This window comes from Apostichopus japonicus, chromosome 5 (genome assembly GCF_037975245.1).
Source record: "Apostichopus japonicus isolate 1M-3 chromosome 5, ASM3797524v1, whole genome shotgun sequence".
In the NCBI taxonomy this organism is placed as follows: Eukaryota; Metazoa; Echinodermata; class Holothuroidea; order Aspidochirotida; family Stichopodidae; genus Apostichopus; species Apostichopus japonicus.
The window spans coordinates 22,467,384-22,491,893 of record NC_092565.1 but is presented as its reverse complement, the minus strand read 5'-3'; the positions used below and the strand labels follow the sequence as shown (position 1 = coordinate 22,491,893).

The window sequence follows — 24,510 nt, the reverse complement described above, 5'->3', positions numbered from 1 at the left end:
TAGTAGTAGTAGTAGCAGTAGTAGCAGTATAAGTAGTAGTAGTAGCAGTATTAGTAGTAGTAGCAGTAGTAGTAGTAGTAGCAGTAGTAGCAGTATAAGTAGTAGTAGTAGCAGTAGTAGCAGTAGTAGCAGTAGTATCAGTAGTAGTAGTAGTAGTAGAAGTAGTAGTAGTAGTAGCAGTAGTAGTAGCAGTAGTAGCAGTATAAGTAGTAGTAGTAGTAGCAGTAGTAGCAGTAGTAGTAGTATAGTAGTAGTAGCAGTAGCAGTTGTAGCAGTAGTAGTAGTAGCAGTAGTAGCAGTAGTAGCAGTAGTAGTAGTAGAAGTAGTAGTAGTAGTAGTAGTAGCAGTAGTAGCAGTATAAGTAGCAGCAGTAGTAGCAGTAGTAGCAGTATAAGTAGTAGTAGTTTAAGTATTAGTATTAGTAGACGATGAATGTCACTGGTAAAGTCACTGGAAATATTCTCAAACCTTCCATCGACAAAGCAAACACAGTGGCATGTTTCCCATTTATATATTTATCTTTTCGGAAGGCCGCAGATTTGCATCTCATTGTCATCAGTATACCTTAAAAATCCCTGAATGAGTGTATTTGTTTATTGAACTTCTATTTCTTATGAACAATGGGTTATTATTCTCATATTTACAAACATCCATATACCAAGTGTCAATTATACCGAATCTTATCATATGTATACATATATATATTATATTAGTTTTATGAGCGAAGTTCAATTTTCCTTTTTTCTGTTGAACAGATTACGGGTTGGCGCCGCGTGTGGTATCTTCGTCTACCATACCTACAGTAGGTGATATGCAGTAATAAGTTCATTAAAGGGTTTATTGGTTTTGACAACAAAGTGAATTTGATAACTATATAGTAAGATTTTACCCGTCTAAGGTGAATTGCGATGTGAGGTGATCCGAGGCAATCACTTGAAGTTGAAGGGGTTGTATTAATCAGATGTAAACTCAACGGAATACAAAAACATAATAATAATAATAATAATCTTTAGGTCACAACAAGGACAATTGAAGAGTTGTTTATAATTTTACTCGCTATTTTGTTGTCGTTGTTTCAAGTCGACTACAAAAGGGAAGCTGAAGACTTGGAATGGGCAGAACAATATTTCATCAAGCCTTTAGATAATGTCATAACAACATCAGTCAATGATTGTTTATTGGAGAAATTTCATTCTATTCTTATCTATAAAAACCTGTATTTTGAATATTAATAAAAAAAAATTATAAAAAAAACAAAGTATATTTAGCTACACTCATCGAAAGTTAAATTCCTTCCTGGGAATGATTGCGGAGCTAGGCCCATCGTTATCGTGAATTAATTTCAAATGTTGTAAATAGCTTCTTGACTTATTCGATATTCCAATGCGAAGTGGACGGACACAGCCTGGAAATTTAAATCAATGCCGGTCGGCGCCTCTTGAGAACAAGAATTAAAATTTGACCAAATTTGGAGAAATGAAGATATATTATCTCGAGACCGCGTTCATCCTATTACACCTCTCAGGAACAGGTTTGGACGACAAACTTTCTTCTAAGAGTTTCTCATACAATGATTTATAACTGTTAATTATGTTGATTGCATGTTTTGTTTAAGGTTTAAGTTTCGTATTAGTTCAAGTGCTCGGGAACCAGTGGGCTGGTGGGACAGGTGGAGCTAGTGATCGATTATTGTTCTGTTATATGCCCCCGTATACCATCCAGTTCACAGTTATTGAGCATACTAACCAAACCGGGGAAATTCTTGAATCTAAAGTTACTTTAAATATCTCGAAACGCGGCCCCACTTTACATCTAATTACACTTTTTCAAACCAAAATTTCTCCAAAAAAAAAAAGGGGGGGGGGAGGGGCCGGTCCGGTGGTAACCATGCATCTTTCGTTAGACCCCAATCAAGAGGGGTCGCTAACGTGTCATATGGCCCCCTTCCAAACCACCGCCCTGAATCCCTGAGTGTTCTGCCCTGTCCACAAATCTGAAAACTTATTCGGTGGCCACCAGACACCTATATAAGGTTACAATACATTTCAAAGATGTAGTATTCACAATGGACCATATAAGTTGAATTTATAAGGTAGCAGTAAGTAGCAGTAAGTTACTGATAAAGAACAAATATAAGTTTACTGTTTTCCAACGTAAACAAAATATATATCGATGTAATACTGACCACACGAACAACGTAATTATTATATGATATCATTAAAGTTATAATTACGGAAATATTACATGCATATAATAATTATTTTTACAGGAAGACTTTGAACGACAGAAATTAAGAGCGGATTTGACATCGAAGAAATTAAACAAAATTGAATGGTTGAACAGAAGTTATTGGGTTCGACTAATACGAGAAATAATCGAATAATTATCCATAAATAACTGATTAATAAAAATAATAATAAAATATTTTGAAAATTGTAGCGATGACGATTTTCGGCCCGTTTTATTTGCTTGTAACATTAACGATATTTTTCAAGTTTGGAAAGATCGTATGACTGGCGGGGTAGTATGGCGGGCCAGCAGTCTCAAATCGTGGGGAATCGACTTATACCGATTTAAATCGACATATACCAGTTTAATTCGACATATACCAGTTTAATTCGACATATCATCGAATTAAATCGATGTATCTGCACGTAATGTATCTTCACATGTCAATCATCACCGAAATCGGGATTTGGAATATGTTAATTAGCTAAATCGATGATATGTCGATTTAAATAGGTATATATAAATTTGAGTTGCTAGAAACTGCATGGTATATATGTCCAAGGAAATTGACTTCTACCGATTTTATTCGACATATCATCGATTTAAACCGGTAGATGTCGATTTAAATTGACATATACCGATTCATTTTACATATCATCGATTTCAATTGGTATATGTCGATTTAAATCGGTAAATGTCGATTTAAACTTGTATAGGTCGAATTAAATTGGTATGTGTCGATTTAAATTGACATATACCGATTTAAATTGACATATCATCGATTTAAACTGGTATGTTTCGATTGAAATTGGTATATGTCGATTTAAATTGGTATATGTCGATTTAAACTGGTGTAGGTCGAATTAAATTGGTATATGTCGATTTAAAATGACATATACCGATTTAATTTGACATATCGTCGATTTACACTGGTATATGTCGATTTAAATTGGTATATGTCGATTTAAATCGATGATATGTCGAATTAAAATGGTATATGTCGATTTAAATCGGTAGAAGTCAATTTAAGCTGCTGGAAACTGGTATAAGTCGAAGGAAATAGATATATGTCGACTTAAATCGGTATAAGTCGATTCCCACGATTTGATGGCCCGCCATAGGGTAGGAGTAGTGGGGAGGGCGGCATTACTACACAATTGGACTAGAAAAATCAAGCCAAGCAATACTGTATGTCTACGAATAATAACAACAGAGTAAATGTCAGACCTACATAATATGTCGAAATCATGACTATAAAAGTTTAAAGAGATGCAAATTCGCCGATAAAAAAAAGAACAGATAATTTAAGCTCGATTCCCACTTAAGTAAATTCTTTCATAAAGAACGAAGGCTGTATCCTGGAATAAATTCTTTTCCTGTCAGTCAGTTAAGTATAGCTCTTCTTTGATAAGCTGTTCATTGCTAATAGTTAATTCATCTGGCAATAATTAAACACTATGGAAAACTTTGAAAGATATATGGTGTTCTTTACTAAGTTTTGAAATACGACATTTTTTTCTATTGACAAAACAGTGAATCGTACAGCGCAAAATTTACTGTTTTACAAAGAAAAAACACATCTCATGTGTTTGAAATCATCATAAGAGAGGAAGAGAGAGAGAGAGCATAGGCGTAGGGGCAGGGGGGCTGGGGGGATGCAGCCCCCCAACCAAACTTTTTGGTGAAAATTCGAGCAATATGCTGAGAATTTTTCGGGCACCTATACTGAAAGAAGAATATTTTGCAGTGTGTTTTTCAATTTTTTGGGTGAAAATTCGGCAATATGCTGAGAATTTTTCAGGCTCTTATACTGAAAGAAGAAGAATTTGCAGTGTGTTTTTCAATTTTTTGGGTGAAAATTCGGCAATATGCTGAGAATTTTTCGGGCACCTACTGAAAGAAGAATATTTTGCAGTGTGTTTTTCAATTTTTTGGGTGAAAATTCGGCAATATGCTGAGAATTTTTCAGGCTCTTATACTGAAAGAAGAATATTTTGCAGTGTGTTTTTCAATTTTTTGGGTGAAAATTCGGGCAATATGCTGAGAATTTTTCGGGCACCTACTGAAAGAAAAATAATTTTGCAATGTGTTTTTCAATGCTTAAACTTATATTATTATTATTATCATTATTGTTGTAACGACTTCCCCAATAATTATATCCGATGTGGAACTCTCAATCAAAGACAATTTTTACATTCATGACGTAAGCACGTTTCTGCATCATACTGTTCTCTAGCCGTGAGCTGATATTTCCAATTAAAAAAAAAACAGTACCCTTTCATACGTAACATCGACTCAGATCGAAACAGTGAGAATCGCCTGTGCACGAAAATCATTCGGATTTACTGTTGTGATATTTGTGACGTTGTTCTTCCCTTGAAGAGATTAGTAACGCACATTATTTTCTTCACTACCAATACCGAGCAGGTTCTGGAGGGGTGGGTTCGGGTTACTGAGTGGTCCGCTATCCCTTTGGACACACTGTATGCAGACCTGTCTCAGCCCCTCCCTTCCCCCGCCCCCTCTTTTTCTTCTTATTCGTCATTGATCCATAAAATACTGATCAGCTCCTTTGTAAAAAATAATAATATGTTTTTTGTTTAAATTGTAACGACTTCCTCTTACGTCTTCGAAAACACCAGGATCCAACAACTGCATAACAAGGCCATTAAACCGCAATATCAGGATTGGTTAGATAACTTATCTGTTTATGACCGGTACGGATTGGAACCCAGTGTCTTTGGTTTTGACTTTTTTTTATCGGCAACAACTTTACGGAAAATCTTGGTTACTAACTAACCATTATATAACTTCTCAGCGGGGGGTATATTAGTTGATATGGGGGTGTGAAGTACAGGGTATGGTATACCGCAGACCAAAAGCACCAAGTGATCTTGTGAAACAGAGGAAACCCCCAAACCAGGAAATTATGCTGCAACAATACATTAAAATGGTCTTAGTCTTACTCTCAATCCTACTTGCGCCAACCCGCACCCTATCCTTCGCTATATATATATATCATATTTATAACATGTACTTTCATGTATTTATACTGGATTTTTCTTAATAAACTTTCAAGCCAAATTAATTGTACAGCCGTTAAATTCCATTTAATAAAAGTAGTATGGTTGTAGCCTTCACTGAAAGAATTTGTACAGACAAATCAGAAATGAGATGGGAACTGTAAAAAATGATTGATTTCCACTTTATTGATCGTAACATGTTTATCAGTAAATTACTGTAATGAACATTATGTGATGATGACGAGAAAGAATAAAACCAGAAAGAATAATGAGTAACGAAGAGCGAATATTGCATTATGCAAGATTAAATACTTGTACTCATGCAGAGCATGGTACTCATAGCATGGTACTCATACCAAGGGGAATTCTATTTGTACTCATATTTGTACTCATGGTTTTGTACTCGTACTCATGGATCATATTATGGGCATCTAGGAAATCTAGTATAGATACACTACTAGTTCAAGATTAAATACTTGTACTCATGCAGAGCATGGTACTCATACCAAGGGCAATTCTATTTGTACTTGTGGTTTTGTACTATATACATATATATATATTTGACAAAGAAACAGAAGACCTCTTTGAACTCAATAAGGAGCTGGACATATTTCATTCCTGTACTTACCCTACCTTATTCCACTCCTCACCAGAATTACACTTGAATTTTAGTGGAATGCTTCAGATAACTGCGCTGAAGTATTCCTTCTTAATCGCCCCCTCCCCTGCCCCTCTCCAAATCCCCTTACCCAACCCTCTGTTAACATTACGTAATCAGATAATACTTAGCTTCAACAGAATTCTTTCCAAAACTGAAGAAGATATACATTTTTTATAAACTTCATTTACATCAGACATGCAATAAGGAACTCACACAATCAACTTTAAAACATGAAAGGTATTTCTAGATAAAGCTAGAAAGATCATGTACAGAATCAATGTAGACATTTAACATCTTTTGGGATAATTCTCTTTTTGTTGCTTAGGTGGGAGAGGGGGGTGGAGGGATGAAATCAAAATGAGTCAGCACTTGATACCCTAATACCCTAAACGAATCTTTTTTATTTACCCCCACATTTGAATGATAATAGTTATTTGTTATCCAGTTATCCTTTAATCAAGCAAATGTACTTGGTTCTTGATTCCTGAATAAAAAAACAAAACATAAAAATAGTCCAGCAACTTCTGCCTCTGCTCTTCCTCTAACTTGATGAGACTCTATAATACAAAAGTGTATTCGCTGTCACCAACAGCAGCGAAGTCAGTTCCTTGAGGATTCTCTCGTCCCACTTCTGACACCGCTTTGTCTCCTATCTCTCAACAGGTAGCATATCTCTGCTTGGCAGGAGCATCTGTCTTCAATATCAGACCTGCCAACAGGACTCAGACTGCCAGGATGATCTCATCTGCAGTTGCTCTGCCAACTGCGAGAGAGTCTGCAAATCAAGAGGTGAAGGTAGGTCAAACAATTCCACTTTGACAATTTGACTTTGACAATGTGACACTTTATATGGAAATACATTCTTCAATGTCCATACCTCAACAGATCGTTGTTGGGATTTAAACTATGTTTACCAGATAATCCCTTCCTTAATCCATGAAATGGATCTTAGTAGGAGGTCTGTGATGTCATCATGGTGCTCCTATAAAATACTGTGCTGACTTATACTTTAAATGTCCCTTCATTTGTTTAGAGACCATTGTCCTCTACATTTCAAATTCAATTAACAAGCATCTCGCTTGTAAAGAATATCATTTTTTCAGCGTATAAATGATTTATACATTTAAAGAACTGTTTCACTTTAATTGCCGGCCCATGATGACATCACTAACTCTGCTGCTATTGGATGTATTAATAAGATCTCCATGACACAAAACGCTTGGCTAAACCTGTGAACTTCAGCTAACAGAGTATCCCTTTAAAGGGCAGCACAGCCAGCCATCGTATTTGATGGAGATACTTACAAGTAATGCACCAGGGGCTCATTGAATGAAATTCAGACTTTCATAAGTCTTCATTCGTATATATGAAGAAAATGAGTTGTGTGCTCTATATTGGTTTTTGTTTTGTCTTACCAAAAAAAAAAAAAAAAAAAAAAAAAATAGAACATGGAAATCATGATACCACTATATGCACTAATATGCTTTTTGCTGTTTGGAGCAGATGTTAATCAGAAGGGCAATTGTGACAGTTGTGTTTGTTTACTTTGAGAAGAAATGGGATCCATGTTGTGGAAAGAAATTCCTAAAACCTTGTGAAAGCATGCCCAAACCTCTGACAGTGTCACATTTCTAATTTCATGCATACAAATAGCATAGGTATGAACTATCAAAGAAAAAATGTTACTGAACAAAGTTCAAACTGAAAATCGTAGGTATTGTCTTTCATTACCTGCCTCCCCCTCTCTACCCCCCCCCCCCTACACTTTCAGCCAGTTCACAATCTGTTATGCTCAAGATGAGAGTTATGCTACATGAATAAAGTGACTCTAAGAGCTACCTGTCAAAGAGTATGTTCAATGAAACATTTAACATTTGACAGACATCTATCAAAAGCAGCAAAAACAAGATGAGAAGCTGAGATGGTAATCATTAAATGCTTTACAATCATGAAATAAATGTGAGTCTCTTGAAATCTCTAGAATGGCAAACTGATGAAAAATGTAAAAATTTTGATAAAATATTATCATAATGACACATGACCGACATCTGCGAGATTCCCATCGATAATTAATCTTCCGTAGAAGAGAAAAATCTCTTCGAATTTTACATCCTCATTAACGAAATAATTTATGGATGCCTCCAAGAAACAGCAACTAAAGAGACTGTCTGTCTTCGTGTTTCTCCACTGATTGTGAAAAGATTCGGCTCGAGCAGAGTGCTAAACATAAAATGTCTTATGCGTATTGCTTACGGCTTTGTGTGTTGAATATTATGCAAATTTCAAATCGTGCTTGGCTTGAAGGTTTTATCTGTCTGTAAAGAAAAAAATATGATGCAATTTTTTGAGAAAGAAATTCAATGGGAGAATTGTCTTCTTTTTTTGTGTGTGTCTGTGTGTGTGTGTTTGTGAGTGTGCTGATGTTCTTGTTGTTTTTGATAAGGAAATAAAGACTTTGAAGTAATTCTATAGTCCATCTGTTTTTCTTTTCACAGATGACAGCCAGGAGTTTGCTCTCAAGCAGAGAACCTATCGTCTTTTTGGTATTCCTTTCTCCTGTGACAACTTCCCGAGCTGTTCCAGCAACTCAGACTGCCCAGGTCAACAAGAGTGTCAATGCCACGAATTGTGTGGAGCTAAATGCATGACAAGGAAAACAATACCCCCAGGTCAGAGATTTTTCAAAATTCCCTTATTATTTTCTTCCCTTCAAAGTAACAATCAAATTGTCCCCTTAACCTACAACATTTGCATTAGGTAGTTTTAGCTTTGGACAATCATAATATAATATATATATATATACAAATATATACATATATACACATGAGACTAGTGAAACACTAGTAGTTGTTACTCAGACAACTCAGTCAATTCTGTTACATTGGATTGAACTAATGCTAATTCTAATGGCTTCAAATTAACAATGGGAATATACATACAACCTTTCCTCAGTTCATGAAGGCCAATGCCCACAAGTCAGTGCCCACCTGTTCCCTTGCCGAAGACATGAATGTGAGTACGACCAACACTGTGAGAAACATGAAAAGTGCTGCCCAACATTGTGTTCAGGCAAAAAGTGTCAAAGGGCTGTGAACGACCTGCAAACAACTGTATCGGTAACCACGGAAACAAGCAGACTATCCACCCCACAAATAGGTATGACATTCAAGGCTAAACCACAAAATAAATTAATCATTGGAAACCATTGGTAACCTTTTCCTCTGTAGCAACATACTTCTTTGCAAATCCATGCACGACATCCTCAACATCTATTGACTCTTATACACGCAATACCAACTGCCATCACCTCGGCCCACTGCTGCCACCACCACTTTACCACCACTACTGCTACCAGCAAAAATTTCAGAGCCACATCTTTACAGTGATTACAGCTTACTAACAAATATATTAAATTTAAAATTAATTTCTTCTTATTTTCCAGCAAGTTGTGTAAATTTCACCCAGCTTCATAGTTTCATCTCCATGAACGAGTCACTATTTACCTGCCAGCGGTCTAGATGCCTCCAAAAACGCAGTCACCTACCGGTATGCGGAACCAATGGTATTACTTTCACTAATATCTGCAGACTCATCATTGCAAACAGGACAACCTCTATTCCTATAAATATGGCCTACAGAGGACCATGTGATGGGAGAGCCACTTGCCATGGGACAGCCTGCAGCACCGGTCCACAACTTAACTGGGAGTGGATTAATGGAAGAAGTGAGTATTCCTACCCCCCCCCCCCACAACTGAGGGAGGTAGGAGAGGACAAATTGAATTATTAATGTTAGTCTTCCTCTGAATATCATTTCAGCTTACGGTACTTCCAGATTTTGAGACAGATGCGGTGAAGAAGTTGTCTTTGACTGCTCTCTTCCCGCTGTGATAAATTTTACCTCCCATCATGCAACACCTTGGATTCCACGAGATGGATTCAACCGACCAGACATCCAAAATTAATTTCAAACTTTTCTTTCATCTTTTCATCTACAGTTCAAGGACGCCTCAAAGATTTGAATGGTGGATTAAAGACACCCGGAGAAATCCCCACCAACGAGAAATCCCTCACCAGCTCTGAGTTATTGTCGGAATATACAACATCAGGCTCTTCAGAAGTACCTTGAACACATATCTATCCAGTAGCAGAGTGGCCTGCAGGCAGCTACATGAGGAGCTTCCAGCTAGCTGTTAAAGGGGGTCTGAATCTGTGAATAAAGTTTGGAACTTTACATGGAATCTGGAGCTCCACGGAGAATTTGGAGCTAACATGGAGCACTTGGAGCTAACATGGGGTGTTCGGAGCTAACATGGAGTGTTCGGAGCTACACCGGTAGTTACTCAATGGCACCAGGAGCAAAAAGATTGTTCTAGATCTATTCAGTAAAATGTTAAACATTGAAGATTTAGTCTTGTATCAAGTCAAAGCCTCACATAACTTTACAACAGTTCAACCCTGGTCATTGGTAACTTGGCGTACCCACACACCCACGTGTGCACAATTCAACCAGCCGCTTGCCAGAACAATAAACAGTGAGGCATATCTATGTGTCTGCTGGGGACTTCCATAGGGTACAACTACTGCCAGGCAGCCACAACTTTATTTACATGTTACCTTCACAGGTCCACATAGATATACATCTGGGTAAAGAGAGAGTCAATATAGTGCCTTGCCTAAGCTCATGATGTAATGATCTGGTCAGGACTCAACACCAACAATCCTTAGATCACAAAGTCCATTGTGTTTCCATTTGACCACAAAGCTCTACCAAATTGAAGGCACACAGTAAACAATGGTAAGAACTGTTGTTAACATCACTCACACCATTCATTGTACATAAATAAGGGGTTAATCAACGGTCTAGCGTGCGTTACTCACAGGATTAATGCACGATCGGGGGATAATGCAATAGCATTAACACCCGGAGTGCATTAATCATGTGAGTAACGCACGCTAGACCGTTGATTAACCCCGTTCATTCATACACTACCATTTGTGTGGGGGAAAAATCATAAGACAAAACATTTTTGGTTACATATAACCAAAGATTTATTAAAGTGATGTCCCGTAATTTTACCGTGCGTTACTCACAGGATTAACCACGGTCAGCTGACCTGAATGGACCAATAGGATTTAGGAATCTTTACTAAGTATGAATGAACTGTAGATTAAACTGTACATATATCAGCTGAGAGTTCTGTTTTCAGCACAATTTTAGACTAGTTGCAGACAGCTGACAACATTTATGTATTTTCCACAACAATATTTATGTATATATGCTCCAATTTTTTTTGTGTGTGAAATGTAAAATATTGGGTAATCTTATCCACATTAAAGGACTGTCGAGCACAAAGTTCACACAAACAAAGAGCTTTTGTTTGTCAAAGGCTGTTAGTAATTAACCATGGGTGGTCTACCACTTTTTTGAGGGGGGCACCATGTCACATATAAAGAAACTTAAAGGGCACAACAGCGCAGTATTCAATTTCCATAAAGTACTGATGATGCTGTCCCTGTGTTTTGCTTAAAGTGTTCAAAGCACTATGAAGAAATACCAATAGCATTTGTAACAAATAGTATTTTCACCAAAATTAGTCAACAAGTTAATTAGTATTTGTGTCAAATACATAAGCATCTCTGTCAAATATAAGTGTGAAATCATAGATTTGTTCAAACACAAATAACTTTATACAGTCACTCAACAAACATGTAAATTAACACTATGATCGTATAAATATTATTAATCGCACCAACACCATGGGCACAAAAAAAGGGTATTCTGTGCCTTCTTTGAGGTATATTTATAGTCAAATGAACAGTGGTATTATTATTATTCTTATCAGATGGAGAGCATTGACACTGACATGACAAAACTATAAGGTGCCTTTTCAATCACAAAAATGGGGAAACTTCATTTCTAAATCCCAGGAGAAACATGCATGGTTTAAATATGTTAACTGCAGTGAGGAGGGGTTTTAAACCAAATGCAGTGAAGCTAGGCCTCCTACAAGCAATGTAGATACACATTATTCCAATGCCTAGGAGATGAAACAAAGCAAGTCTGCCTACAACTTAGATAAAACTAGTGTGAGCAGATAAGGTGCAACCTTATTAACCTCAAATAAATACAAATACAGATACCTAGATTATCTGCTTTTTGTAATATCAGAGGGCGTCGATGAAGACTCAGTAACTATCCAGAAATAAATTACAGGTTTGATTGATGTCTGTAGGAATACTACTATTACCCTTTTGAAGAACTTTTTGAGCAAATATGGGATTTATAAAAAATGTAATACTGTCTGCTATACATCTAAGTGGTAGCAATAAAACATCTATTAAATTTAGTGTGATAAAACTTTGCTAAAGATTTTAAAAGTATTTATCCTGGAGGTTTTGACTTTTGACAAATTATTCCTTTGCAATGAGGAGTTTCAATAAGTTGATAGGTATATGTGTCTCATAGAGTGAAAATGTTTTGTGGTTGACAGCAGGGTTGCCAGTTTCTCAGTCATTCAACCGGCTAAGTTAGTTGCCAAATCTGGTACAAAAAATACCAAATATGGATTTGCTGCTATTTTATGATAATTGACCACTATTTATGGGAAGGAATTGTGTGGATTGGTAATTCAACTGCAATTGGAGCATCTGAACGCTGGGATAGAAATGAGGTATTAAAAAAATTCATATGGTTTTACCAACGTGTAGGGCCTATACGTAATCTTGAGTCGGACTGAACAACATTAAATGTTTGAAATCAATGTTCTTTGGGGGAAATTTAACAATTTCAGCTATTTCTCTTATTATTGTTCAGCAATTTCAACAAAACATGCCAAAATATTGTTTTGGCTAGACCTTCCATTTCCTCAAGCCAAAGAAAACTTGCCACGAAAAAACACAAAAAAAAAAAATTCTGGCATTTGAAACGCCAAACTGACAACCCTGGGTGACAGTAAATTGTTTGAATATATGTAAATTGTATAAATTGTATAAAATTGTATAAAATTGTATAGATTGATATACCATGTAAATTGTTTGCATATACAAGTTTATACATCAGTAACAATTATTTGACTGTTTAGCATATCTGGGGGCAAAACTGGTGACTTTTAAAGGGATGGTGAATGTTTTCTATAACACATACAATGTCAAAATGAACTTTTTCCTTACGATTTCACTTACTCTGGGATATTTGCTGGAAGCAGACCATAGTACTATGGAAAGGTACCAATGGGTGATGGAAGCAACTGATATGGAACAGTTTTTTAAATACTGCTGAGCTTCTTGAATAAAATTTGTTATTCTCCTCTTTCCTTCTCTGTCATTTACTGGAAAAAGCTTGATTACATAGAATTATCACAAATGTATTACATTTATATTAATTAAATTATATATTATAAAATTATAAATTATATATTAATTAAAAATTGTTTAATTACACACTGTGTTAGAACAAGGCTGATATTATTTAATATAACTTGGAACAATTTGATAATTATTCAAACTTTTACCTGCATTTTTTTTCAAATTTTTAATTTAAAGTAAATTGTAATGAACTCAGGAATCGTTGGCTTTATAGCGGTGAATAACGAAATATCACCCACAACGGAAGGAGAACTTCACATGACAGAATGATTGAATTAGTTATTAAATGAGTATCACTATGGAACAGTCAACACATTTGATGTTATGACAGTTCTTTTTTACACAACCTGTATTCAAAATTTCTCTATTGTTTTTCACCAAAATATTTTATTTGCCAGATATTGAAGGAGAGAATATTATATTAAACAACATTTGTGGAATTAAATTGCAAATAAATAACAACTTTATAGATCATTGTCTTTAATTACTTTTCCTTCTCGCATTTATGTTTTATCTTCTCTTCCTAAATGGAAACCAGAGATGCCATTAATTGTTTCTTTGACAATCAAGTATTGCCCCCCCTCCCCCCCCCTCCTTTCATAATGTTGCCCCGGACGCGTCCACATTTGAAACTGGGAGGTGGATCGACGGAGAACGAAAGAGGATAATGCAATGACGAAAAGGTCACCATGAATGTTTTCAGGTCATGGTGAGGGTTTTGTTCTTATATGCGTTGTCAAACTGCAAACTCACGTTGTGATACTGTGTGTGCAGTACACGGAATGGAGTGTAAGAGAGTTCCCAGTTCTATCTCGGTAGAGAAGTGAGTATCCTGTTACCCTATGGAGGATGGCAAAGAACACTGACATTAGAACCATACCGAAATTACTTGGAGTGGGCAGATCAACTGCCTGTAAAACCTATGGTTAAGTGTATTCAATTGTATTTTCTGTATGTTTTGATAAGCGCATTGAACCCTGGGATTTTGCGCTATATAAGCACCGGTGTAATAATAATAATAAAACTAACACATGATGTTGCCATAGCCATATACAATATTTTCAAACACGAGTATCTCCAGTTCCCCGAAGTTGTAGCACAGATGGACAATGTGCCTTATTTAGCATTTACCAAACTAACATTAGTAACTAAAGAATAATTCACTTATGTCTACCTTTTAATGTCTAAGGAGCACATGCGACATGGCCTACGAAGTGTTGGTTTCCTCAAATCAAACAAAACTTCCTCTGCTTCGATACAAGTGAAATTTTACCAATCTTTTAAAATTTGATGTCGCAATGTGAGATGTAGTCGTAGTATTAATGTCTGCAGTAGCTAGTTATAGTACTCGATGCTGAGTATGCGGACCTCCAAGCTACGACCTTGCAGAGTTAGGCTCCTCCTTGGGTTCTCAAATGTGAACAAGGCCTAAAGAGAACCTAAACACTGCTGATAACTTCATGAAGTGATCATCATGTGATCATTACATATGTCATGAGATCATTAAACTGGTCTTAAACAAAACAATCTTTAAGTGTAATTTCAATGTTATCCAAATATTTGTGAACAAAGTGACATTAGTTTACAGCCAACCCCAAATGACAGTGTAAATTGAACTCTTAAACTTTGCAACTAAATTATAGAGTGTATAATATAGTACTGAACCCTGACTGGATAAACCTGATTAAAAACTAACTTGCAGCATCCCTCTAATTAGTTAATGAACCTATTCATACTGCTGATAAGATCATGAGGGGATCATGAGGTGATCATAACTGTCATGAGATAATCATGTGATGATTTAAATATATGATAAAATACACCACGAAAGTACAGAAGTTATCTTATTTTCAGTGCTTTATTAGAAATAAGATTCATAAACCTACACCGTGCTGCACAAATGTGAGATATTAACATCTACACATTTATACAAATTTACAGCAAATAATTGAAGGTGTTTGTTCCACTACTTGATTTTCTTTAAAGATGAACAGAATTGTTTTTTTTTGTCTTACTAAACTTCTTAGCAAACAAAGAAACATCCTAATCTGTGTATCCATGGACAACAACAAAGTGAAGTAATACTCCCAGAATTGATATCATATCAGAAGTCATATATGAACTTACAGCATTATATAAAAAACTTTTTAAACTTGAAATAATTCCTATTTGCTTAAGCAATGTACAAATTCATTTTGCCTGTAGTCAACCTCAGTATTATATAAATGAATCTTCAGCCATTCTAATATGCAAAGTAGGCTAGGCTTTAATGGCCACATCTACGAAATTTCAATAGGACTAGATTTAGTGTTGAACACTTTGGTTTGAAAAGTACCAAAATTTTGCACAAAATTAATGCCACTATTGTGATGTTTGGCAAAAAACAAAACAAGAACATCTTTTTCAAACCTACTATGTGGTGAGAATCTCCTAGAAAGATCCCAAGTAAGTAAATAACCTCCAGCTGGTTAGTACATCTTAACTGAAAAAAACCTATTAAGAAACAGTTACTTATGCCACACCAAGTTACCGAACAACACCCTCCCCCCCCTCCCCCCTTTCAAATAGCTTTGATTTGTAATTAATTGCATAGACACTTTTGGTGGCCATCTAAACAAGCTTAGTCATTCATTTTCAAAGAAATGCAATAAATTGATCATCTTTCAGGAGCCAGACATTTTCTTTTCATAGTATTGACTCTTATTAAGTTCATATACATATGCTGGCTGCTACAGAAATAAGTCAAATTAACAGTTGATTGCAAACTTGATAGAGAAAAACATGACACAGTTATCAGACCCCAATCATTCGATATGAGCTAAAAGACAAAAGAAAACATTCTCTGGTAAACAATGACACACTGAACAACAATAGGCTGACAAACAACCTGTGTTTTTGGACTTTGTAATCCTGTAGCGTTTCTATGTATTGTTCTCCTCCTTGTAAGTGACATTGTCCCAAAACGGTATGACAAGACCGGGGGCGACATTGGACTCGATAACAACTGATATTATTATCTCCCAACAATGAATCTGGTTGACCTAAAGAGAATTCAATCTTGCACAAACAAAAAATATACAATACTGTTTGAGTCAAGTGGCTGTCAGTCAATCGTCAAGGATGGTTTCCATCACAAATGATTAACGAAACTCACTGACTTTGTGGACGGGTAACAAGCAGAACTGGCTGGTGCCTTTCAAACCCAACAATCGGGAACAGTTTCATTTGGTACGACAAAGTTTACTGTCCACACAGGATTACTGATTATGCATTTGTGTGGTTAGTTCAGTCACGTGGTCTGGATGGACATCCATCAATGATGGGTAGAAAGTTACAAGCCATCTGGCGGCCTTCGCCACGTGCAACATGTGGATGTTTTGTGTCTTAGAACAGCTGTTCACTACATTTTTAGGCCACGACCCAACCTAAGTTTTTAGCATTCCGCAGCAGCAGCAACCCATCGAATCATCATCACAGCCCCCCCCCCCAAACCCCAACAAGTTTATCATGCCACTGGTGTAATATTGTTGTCAATGCGATAGTTGTCTCTGCTTTCTTGTCCTTGGAGATGAGACGATGCCGTCCTGACATTTATAAACTCTGAAGTGCAAACAGAAGCTCAATATTTATAAACAACCAGTTTACTTTGTTAGATCTTTGTCGGTGGTTGGTAAAGCCTAAACTAAAAGTTCAATATCTTCCGCAATTTCTGAAACGATATTGCGTCCCATCAAAAATCTTTCGCAACCCAAACGCTGGGATTTTTGACCCAAACATAGGGCTGTGACCCTAAGGTTGTGTACCGTTGTCTTCCAGTTAACATTAATGTTACAGTAATGTTAACTCCAAGTTTAGCTAACTAGGACTGATACACATAGGACGCAGATATCGGTAAAATACCATGTAAATGGTAAACATCTTTAGTGAGACTTTTACAGCATGAAGAATTAATTTGGAAGGAAGTTGCATAACATGAGACTCCTCCCCCGGTACCTTCCTCTCCCCTTCCAGCCCCTCTTGACAACTCTTCAAGCTGCCTTAGCTTGAACTTTAATACAAGAAAAAATGGGTAAGGATGAACCCTGACCAAGCAGTACCCTGGATAAGCCACAACAAATTAATTTGGAATAGGTTAATTACAAATTAGGAAGCTCAGCAGGGGGCAACTTTGCAGGAGGTAACTTTGCAGGGGGTAAACAAAATACAAACCAGAAACTGACGTGACATGGTATCTCTCAGAAGTGAGCAAATTTATTTTTACATAAGGTGATTTTCAAATTACTCTTATATAAAAAGAGATGGGGGAAAAAAAATTATCAATAAAAATCTTAATTGTGGTTAAATTATGGTTACAATAGATTTATATCACTAGATAATCCAAAACACACAGTTCATGAAATAAATGATAGCCACTGAGAGATATTGTGGTTGAACTCAAATTAAAGCTGAAAGATTTTGTTCTCAAGTTTTTCATACCACCAATGGATGATAAGAAATGTTCAACAATGCACCCCCCCACCATGGCTTTACTGACCCAATTGCTTTATGGATACCCCACAGAATGGAACCCCGCCCTCCCCCCCCACCAATTTTCACAGACCATCTAGGGGTACACAAACTCCATGTTCGGAAAGCTGGCATTAACTAGTCATCAGAAATGTCTCAACATTGAAAAGTTTTCAAAGTATTCTCTGAAAGTTTCTGACTCTCAGATTTGTGTCAGGATGTCAATGAGTGTTAAATCAAACCATTAAATGTCTCAGTGGGACACAAACCTCTCAGTGGGACACAAACACAAACCATTAAATGTCTCAGTGGGACACAAACCTCTCAGTGGGAAACAAACACAAACCATTAAATGTCTCAGTGGGACACAAACCTCTCAGTGGGAAACAAACACAAACCATTAAATGTCTCAGTGGGACACAAACCTCTCAGTGGGAAACAAAAACAAACCATTAAATGTCTCAGTGATACACAAAAACAAACCATTAAATGTCTCAGTGAGACACAAAAACAAAGCATTAAATGTCTCAGTGAGACAAAAAAACAAACCATTAAATGTCTCAGTGAGAAACAAAAAACAAAATGGTTGTGAAGGCAGCAATATGCTACTCCTTGAAGTTTGAATGTGAGGGACCATTATCAGAATTTCTAGCATATATGTTGTCAATAGTGATGACCCTTCAACTGCTTGTACGATCATGTAATTAAAGAAGAAAAGAATATGCAAATATCTAATTTGGGAACAAGAATCAAATTTTACCTTTTTCTCACACTTTTTGCTTCGAGTTTAGTTCAGGTTGCTATCTTCCGTCCTCAGAATCTCTGTTATCTTTTTGCTATAACGAGAAAAGTTAAAAAGGAGCAGATTAATGCAAGAAAACAAAACAAAATATGAAGAAGGGAAGAACTTTATACAAACAAGAAACTTCATAGCGTAAGTGACATAGAAAAACTCATGACGGAATGTAAAGAAGACCATGGAATGATCACTGATGTATAAGGAAAATATAAAAGTACTTTGGGTGACAAACTAAATCTAAAAACATGAATTCTGAATTTACAACCAGGTGTAAACACTAATTGGGGAGAAATAGGGTTTTTCATTCATACTTTGAAACAGCATATGAACAGGTCATAAAAAGACAAGCCTGACAAGGTTATTAGATCTTAACAATGCAAATAAACATAAAAAATTATTTGTCCAGAGTGGTATTTGAACCACAGCTATCTCAGGAATACAAATCGTTTCTTTCCTGGAAGAATATAATAATGGTGGATGTTGGCAATTAGTACCACCCAAAGACTTGCCCCCTCTCCCCCCCTCCTCCCGCCCTCAAACCCACCCTCCACCTTTCAAAGAAAACATGAGATGGAACTGATTCTGAGAGTAATGAAAATTAATCTTCCTGGTACTGTAAGAGACTAGACACGTAAATACCTCTGCTCGACTGTAAGTTCAGGGTCCTGGCGAATCTTCTCGGCTAAAGCTGGTGCAAAGGCAAGACTCTTTCGAACTGCCATTTCTAGACATTCCTAAACAGAGAGAAATATTATACGGTTACAGTCTAGGCTCAATGTAATGGTGGCACAGATCTAAACATTCCTAAACAGAGAGAAATGTTATATGGTTAAAGTCTAGGCTCAATGTAATGGTGGCACAGATCAATTCTGGAGTCAGCGACGTAACCCTAAATAATTAAATGTTACAGATTGATGAATTAATTCTTATCTATCTTCCATACTATCATTTCCTTGTAAAGTACTTTGTTAAATGTTAAATCAAACAGTTTAATCTAAAGTATCTCCCATGCCTCGTTCTGTTTGGTATCGAATGAGAAGTTTAGTTATTTTAGCGAAATGTAGAAAATTGTAGATTACTTTCACAGTGGGTAGTTTTCCACCTACCAGGGCTTTCTCCAAGTTCTTTGTATCACAACATAGGGTGATGAAATCTTCCAAGACTGCTTGCCTAGCAACGATAGAAACAGAAATCATAAGATTCTTAAAAAATGTCAGCAAGTGGATTAGAATCATACATAATAAAAATGAAAATAAAATAAAATAGAATAAAACTAAAAATAGAATCAGAATCATATAGAAAATATGATATAGAAATCATATAGAAATAAAAATCATATAGAAATATAAATCATATAGAAATTAGAATCATAGTCAGCAGAAGATCCAATGTCAAGCAGTAACTTGCACAGGTAAACATATAAATGTATCAAATGATTTTGTTTGTGAAGCAAGGGGTGTGTTTTAGTTAACTTGGTTTTTCAAAAAGAACTGCTATTTCAGATACAATTTACTCATAAAGATCCATAAAACTATTTGATTTTCCACATCAAATATTATATTATATGTTACACATGACAAACAGAGGCTTTAATTTGCAGTGAATTTTTGGAAGATAAGTGAAAATAAACATGTGGTGGGTGACAAACATGTGTTGTAACATCATCAAGAGGGAAATCAAACAGGACTTTTTAAACTTACCCCGGAGTCTTTTTTAGCTTCTCGTGCATATTCAGTGTTGCCCTGCAGTGGAAAAGGCAAGATATGACAACACCAATTTAGTTTATGAGCAAGAACTATTACAAGCATTTTTATATCAACTTGTACCATAAGAATTACATTGAGCATGTTCAGTATATAAGGTAACTGAATGTCCTACATATGTAGTTGCACTAACTTTTACCATAAGAATTTACATTTAACATGTTAAGTATATATGGTAACTGAACGTTCTACATATGTAGTTGTACTAACTTATACCATAAAAATTACATGGAGCATGTTCAGTTTATATGGTTACTGCATGTTATATGTAGTTGCACTAACCGACAATGTTACTGCTATGTTTCTTTCTTTGTCAAATTTGTAACCACTTGTCTGACAAAATTTTAATCCACACGGTTTGAACGAAATGGCTAAACTTTATACAGCAGAAGAAGGAAACATCAAGTAAGCATATTTCAACCATTTGCATGAAGTATTTCTGTAAAATCTAACGCATGTGCAAAGTTACGGAAATTTTTCCTTGCTTTGACTTTTTTACACAGGTACAAATCCATCTCAACCAGGTGGAGTCTGGTCAAAACATCAGTAAAATAAAAGTAGTTGAAGGATAAAACTATAAGCACAGAGAAAGATCAAAGAGATCATCTTTAGCCTTGAACTCAAAAGAATATTTGTTCTCTCAGCATCGCAAAGTTACCATATACCATTCTACCATCATGAACATACCTTAGAGCATGCTTCAACAATAAGCACAACTTAAATATTAATTATGAAGTTTCTAGTGCTATGAGAAGAAAAAGCATAGAATTGGTATAGATTTTATATATTTTGCATGAACTAACATTTGCATTAACTATATTGTTTTAAGACTTTTATTATTTTATTACCCATTTTTATAAATATTTCTATATTTATACTGGAGTACATAAATTGAAATTAAGAGTTTTGAATAGTTAAGAGCTTTTCCATTCAAGTCATGTGGGTTACGTTTCCTTTTCATGACCGAGATCACTGTACTATCTCTATAAACAACTTTACCAATTTAATCCAATCTTTTTCATTTTGGAAAACAAGAGGGTAGAGTAAGTTAAGGCATTGCTTTAAGAATGAAAATAAAAATATCAGAAAATTAAAACAATACAATGACGTACCAGGCTTTGCCAATATCTTGAGCTCGGATGTAAACCATCGCAAGGTTGGTCAACCCAAGAATATTCCATCTGAGTGCGATAAAACCATGAAAAATAAGAATTAACCACCTTTAAATCTGACAATATTGAAGACAGTACTTTCTTTGACTGATGCCATCAGTTTAATAGTACCATGTGGAGTTTTGAAAGCACTGTTGGCATCAGTCTGTCCATGATTGTCAGATACATGGAAAAGAAAATAGAATGACTATGGAATTTTCACTGTCATTATACACACCAATTAATAAAAGTCATTTAAAAATGACCTTTGACCAGTACCTTGCAAAATACCCACACAGTAAGACTGTTCCACAGACCCCATACATCAGGGACAATGCAATTATACAGATAAGAATAGGTTCATGCTGAGCTTCACAGTGTAAGGTTAAAGTCTCTCAAAATTAACTGAGAATAAGTCTTTACATGGAAACACTATAAATGAAGAATAACTTTATATTACAAATAACCCACATCAGCACAAATAACTCGTCTACACTATACCTCTTGGTTTTTTAAATAAAAACCACCATTTCATCACAGTAGGCACATCAATCAAATTGGCTGAATGATACAGTCTACCAAACATTATGTAAGGTCAGTTCTTAAGACAAAAATAAATAGGGATTTTTTGTTTGATTTCATCCCAGAGTAATGTGTTGGTATTATGAAGCTATTGGTAGAATTATACAAGCTTTGTGCAACAATAGTTTAACATTAATAATTAGGCCTGGACTCCAAGACAAAAAGAATCATTGATTTTTTTGTCATTAAAGAAGCATTTCCAGACATCAAAGATATTTTAAAGATGAATACCACAGAAAGCCATCCTGGCAAATAATTAAGGATTTTATTCTGGAAGTCAGTTGGACAAACCAGGTATAATTTTTGGGTTGTCCATGAATTTTGGTTGTCCAAATAAATTTTCCAAAATAACAAAGAATGAACAATATGTACACTGTAGGAGTGATGGATGTGTAATGGCTGGTGCATAGAACACCAGCTTTGGGCCAGCAAAACTCCCCTTCCAGTGGACCATCGGCATACCAATATTTCTATTTTTCCAAAGTGATCAAGTGTGATACCAATTTTATATCATTTACTATGTGAGGGTAGGCCTATTTTCCTATGTGAGGGTAGGCCAATTTACCTAAGTGAGGGTAGGCCTATTTACCTATGTGAGGGTAGGCCTATTTACCTATGTGCGGGTAGCCTATTTACCGAAGTGCGGGTAGGCCTATTTACCTACGTGAGTGTAGGCTTATTTAGTTACAATGTAATCTGAATTTGTGGTAACTGACTAGTCTGCCAGACAACGCAATAAGTTGATTTTGGTTGTCCGAACAGGAACTGGTTGTTCCTTGTTGTCTCAGAAGATCGGATGACGTATAGAACTTTGCCCTCGGTATATTTACACAAACCTCGTCTCAAAATATTTTGTTTTTTTGTATACTATGACATGTCAGCACTATATTTCCTCCATTTGTTTTGTTCTATTAACCTGCTGCATTATATTTTAATACTGCATTTTATATTTAAATTTAATAATAATTTTGAATAACATGACAAACATAGGCAGTAAGTCAATGTTTCCTGCCCCGCCCCCCCCCGACCCCTCAAAGTTTGTTCGATCAATTAAGGATAGCAAACGCCACTAAGATGTTTTATCCCTTGGCAATGGAGGTGTCATAACGATGCTTTTGCAGCAAATTTTGCAAAATTATTTTAAAAAGAGAAAAATTATGATGGTTGATAAGGGAATGATATGTGGGAATTTGATCAACACAAAAGATGCATTGTTGGGACCTGAGGAAGGTTTCGTATTGATATCACCACCCCACCCACAACCCACACATTATCTAGACAAATAATGCTAACCTCAGTCTATAAAATTAAATTAAGTTCTAATCCAATCTTATTCCCATTTAAATCCACAATGAACAACTTCCCTAAACCGCTAATAAAATCATATTCCTTTTGGAGATATGAAAGATTTAATGTTCCTCCACACATACACACACACACACACGCATGTTTGTATTACATTCAGACCGAGGACCCCATTGTATTTTCCATTGTTCAAATCCACTTACCCTAACCTTAACAATACCCCAAACAATAGAATTCTTCCGAGGACGTGGTGATTCTTTAGAAATTACAACAGAGGACCTGGAATTCTTTTGTTCAAGTCCTCAGTCAGATAGAAAAACAAACGCACACGCACACACACACATGGCTGAAGACTTGATCAAGTATAAATATGACATGATTAGGCCACGTGTGTTTCCATTGTTATGTTTCACTTGACTTCAATGAGTGTTTTCTGTAATGGAGTGGGGTTATACAAATACTGCATCATTAAACATTTAACCTAATGATGGTATTTGTTCAGTGTCAACATTGTTAACATTCTAACTTGAAGATATGAAATGAAATTAGTTTCAGATCTTAGTGGCACTATGACATAACAGATTAAGAAACTGACAGATCCCACACACGACATTTAAACTAGGATTTCTCCCAAACAGAGAGGTTTTTCTTCACTATCCAGGGGTAAGTTTTTACAATACAGATCTCTGTGTCGACAAACCAAAGATGGCGGCTCGGTTTGTGTCTTAAATAACAGAGATAATCTGTCAAGCTGTTCATCCTTTTAAAGTGAGTGTAAAAACCTGTATACAATTAACGTGGGAATGAGCGTTTGGACACGCAATTTGTTAAAGTAGATAAATTCAACTGACGAACATACGAACAGAGATTAGAAATCACAGATTGGGGTCAAAAATTGTATGCTTAGTTTATGCAGTTGCCATAGCGACATAATTTTGATAACAGTACAGTGGCGGCAAAAGATCAAAGTTATGGAGACTTTCAGGCTTCTAAAAACAAACAAATAAATAATTAAGTGAGTATTAACGTATGATAAGTTTGTGGCCTGATACTGCTTCAACAACACCAATGCTGTTCTTGCGTTTTGTATATGGGCGGGGAAAAAAGCTATATTTCCATTTCCC

The 24,510-nt window shown here is 35.9% G+C and overlaps 2 protein-coding genes across 5 annotated transcripts in view; one reads left to right on the top strand and one right to left on the bottom strand.

The window, feature by feature from the left end:
• The first annotated feature begins 779 nt into the window (after nt 1-779).
• LOC139968069 (uncharacterized) lies at nt 780-10,805 on the top strand. Of its 3 annotated transcripts, none has more exons than XM_071972409.1 (6): nt 780-1,531; nt 6,577-6,708; nt 8,409-8,582; nt 8,866-8,925; nt 9,356-9,637; nt 9,911-10,805. In XM_071972409.1, the coding sequence occupies exons 1-6, from the start codon at nt 1,477-1,479 to the stop codon at nt 10,039-10,041; spliced, it is 834 nt and encodes a 277-aa protein (XP_071828510.1). In that variant the 5' UTR covers nt 780-1,476; the 3' UTR covers nt 10,042-10,805. The 3 variants fall into 3 exon arrangements, with proteins under 3 accessions (XP_071828510.1, XP_071828508.1, XP_071828511.1); XM_071972407.1 differs by having other exon boundaries at nt 783-1,531; nt 8,866-9,069; nt 9,911-10,803; XM_071972410.1 differs by lacking the exon at nt 8,866-8,925 and having other exon boundaries at nt 783-1,531; nt 9,911-10,804.
• Nucleotides 5,420-24,510, bottom strand: part of LOC139968066 (small ribosomal subunit protein mS39-like) — a 33,114-nt gene continuing 14,023 nt past the window's right edge. The window contains exons 20-25 of one of the 2 annotated variants that reach the window (XM_071972404.1): nt 21,461-21,529; nt 20,286-20,327; nt 19,692-19,755; nt 19,225-19,319; nt 18,547-18,622; nt 5,420-6,688 (exon numbers count right to left, since the gene is read on the bottom strand). In XM_071972404.1, the coding sequence (XP_071828505.1) occupies nt 18,574-18,622; nt 19,225-19,319; nt 19,692-19,755; nt 20,286-20,327; nt 21,461-21,529 (319 nt within the window). In that variant the 3' untranslated portion in view covers nt 5,420-6,688; nt 18,547-18,573. Of the gene's footprint in view, nt 6,689-16,808; nt 16,881-18,546; nt 18,623-19,224; nt 19,320-19,691; nt 19,756-20,285; nt 20,328-21,460; nt 21,530-24,510 lie in introns of those variants that run through there. The other variant, XM_071972405.1, reaches the window with a different exon arrangement.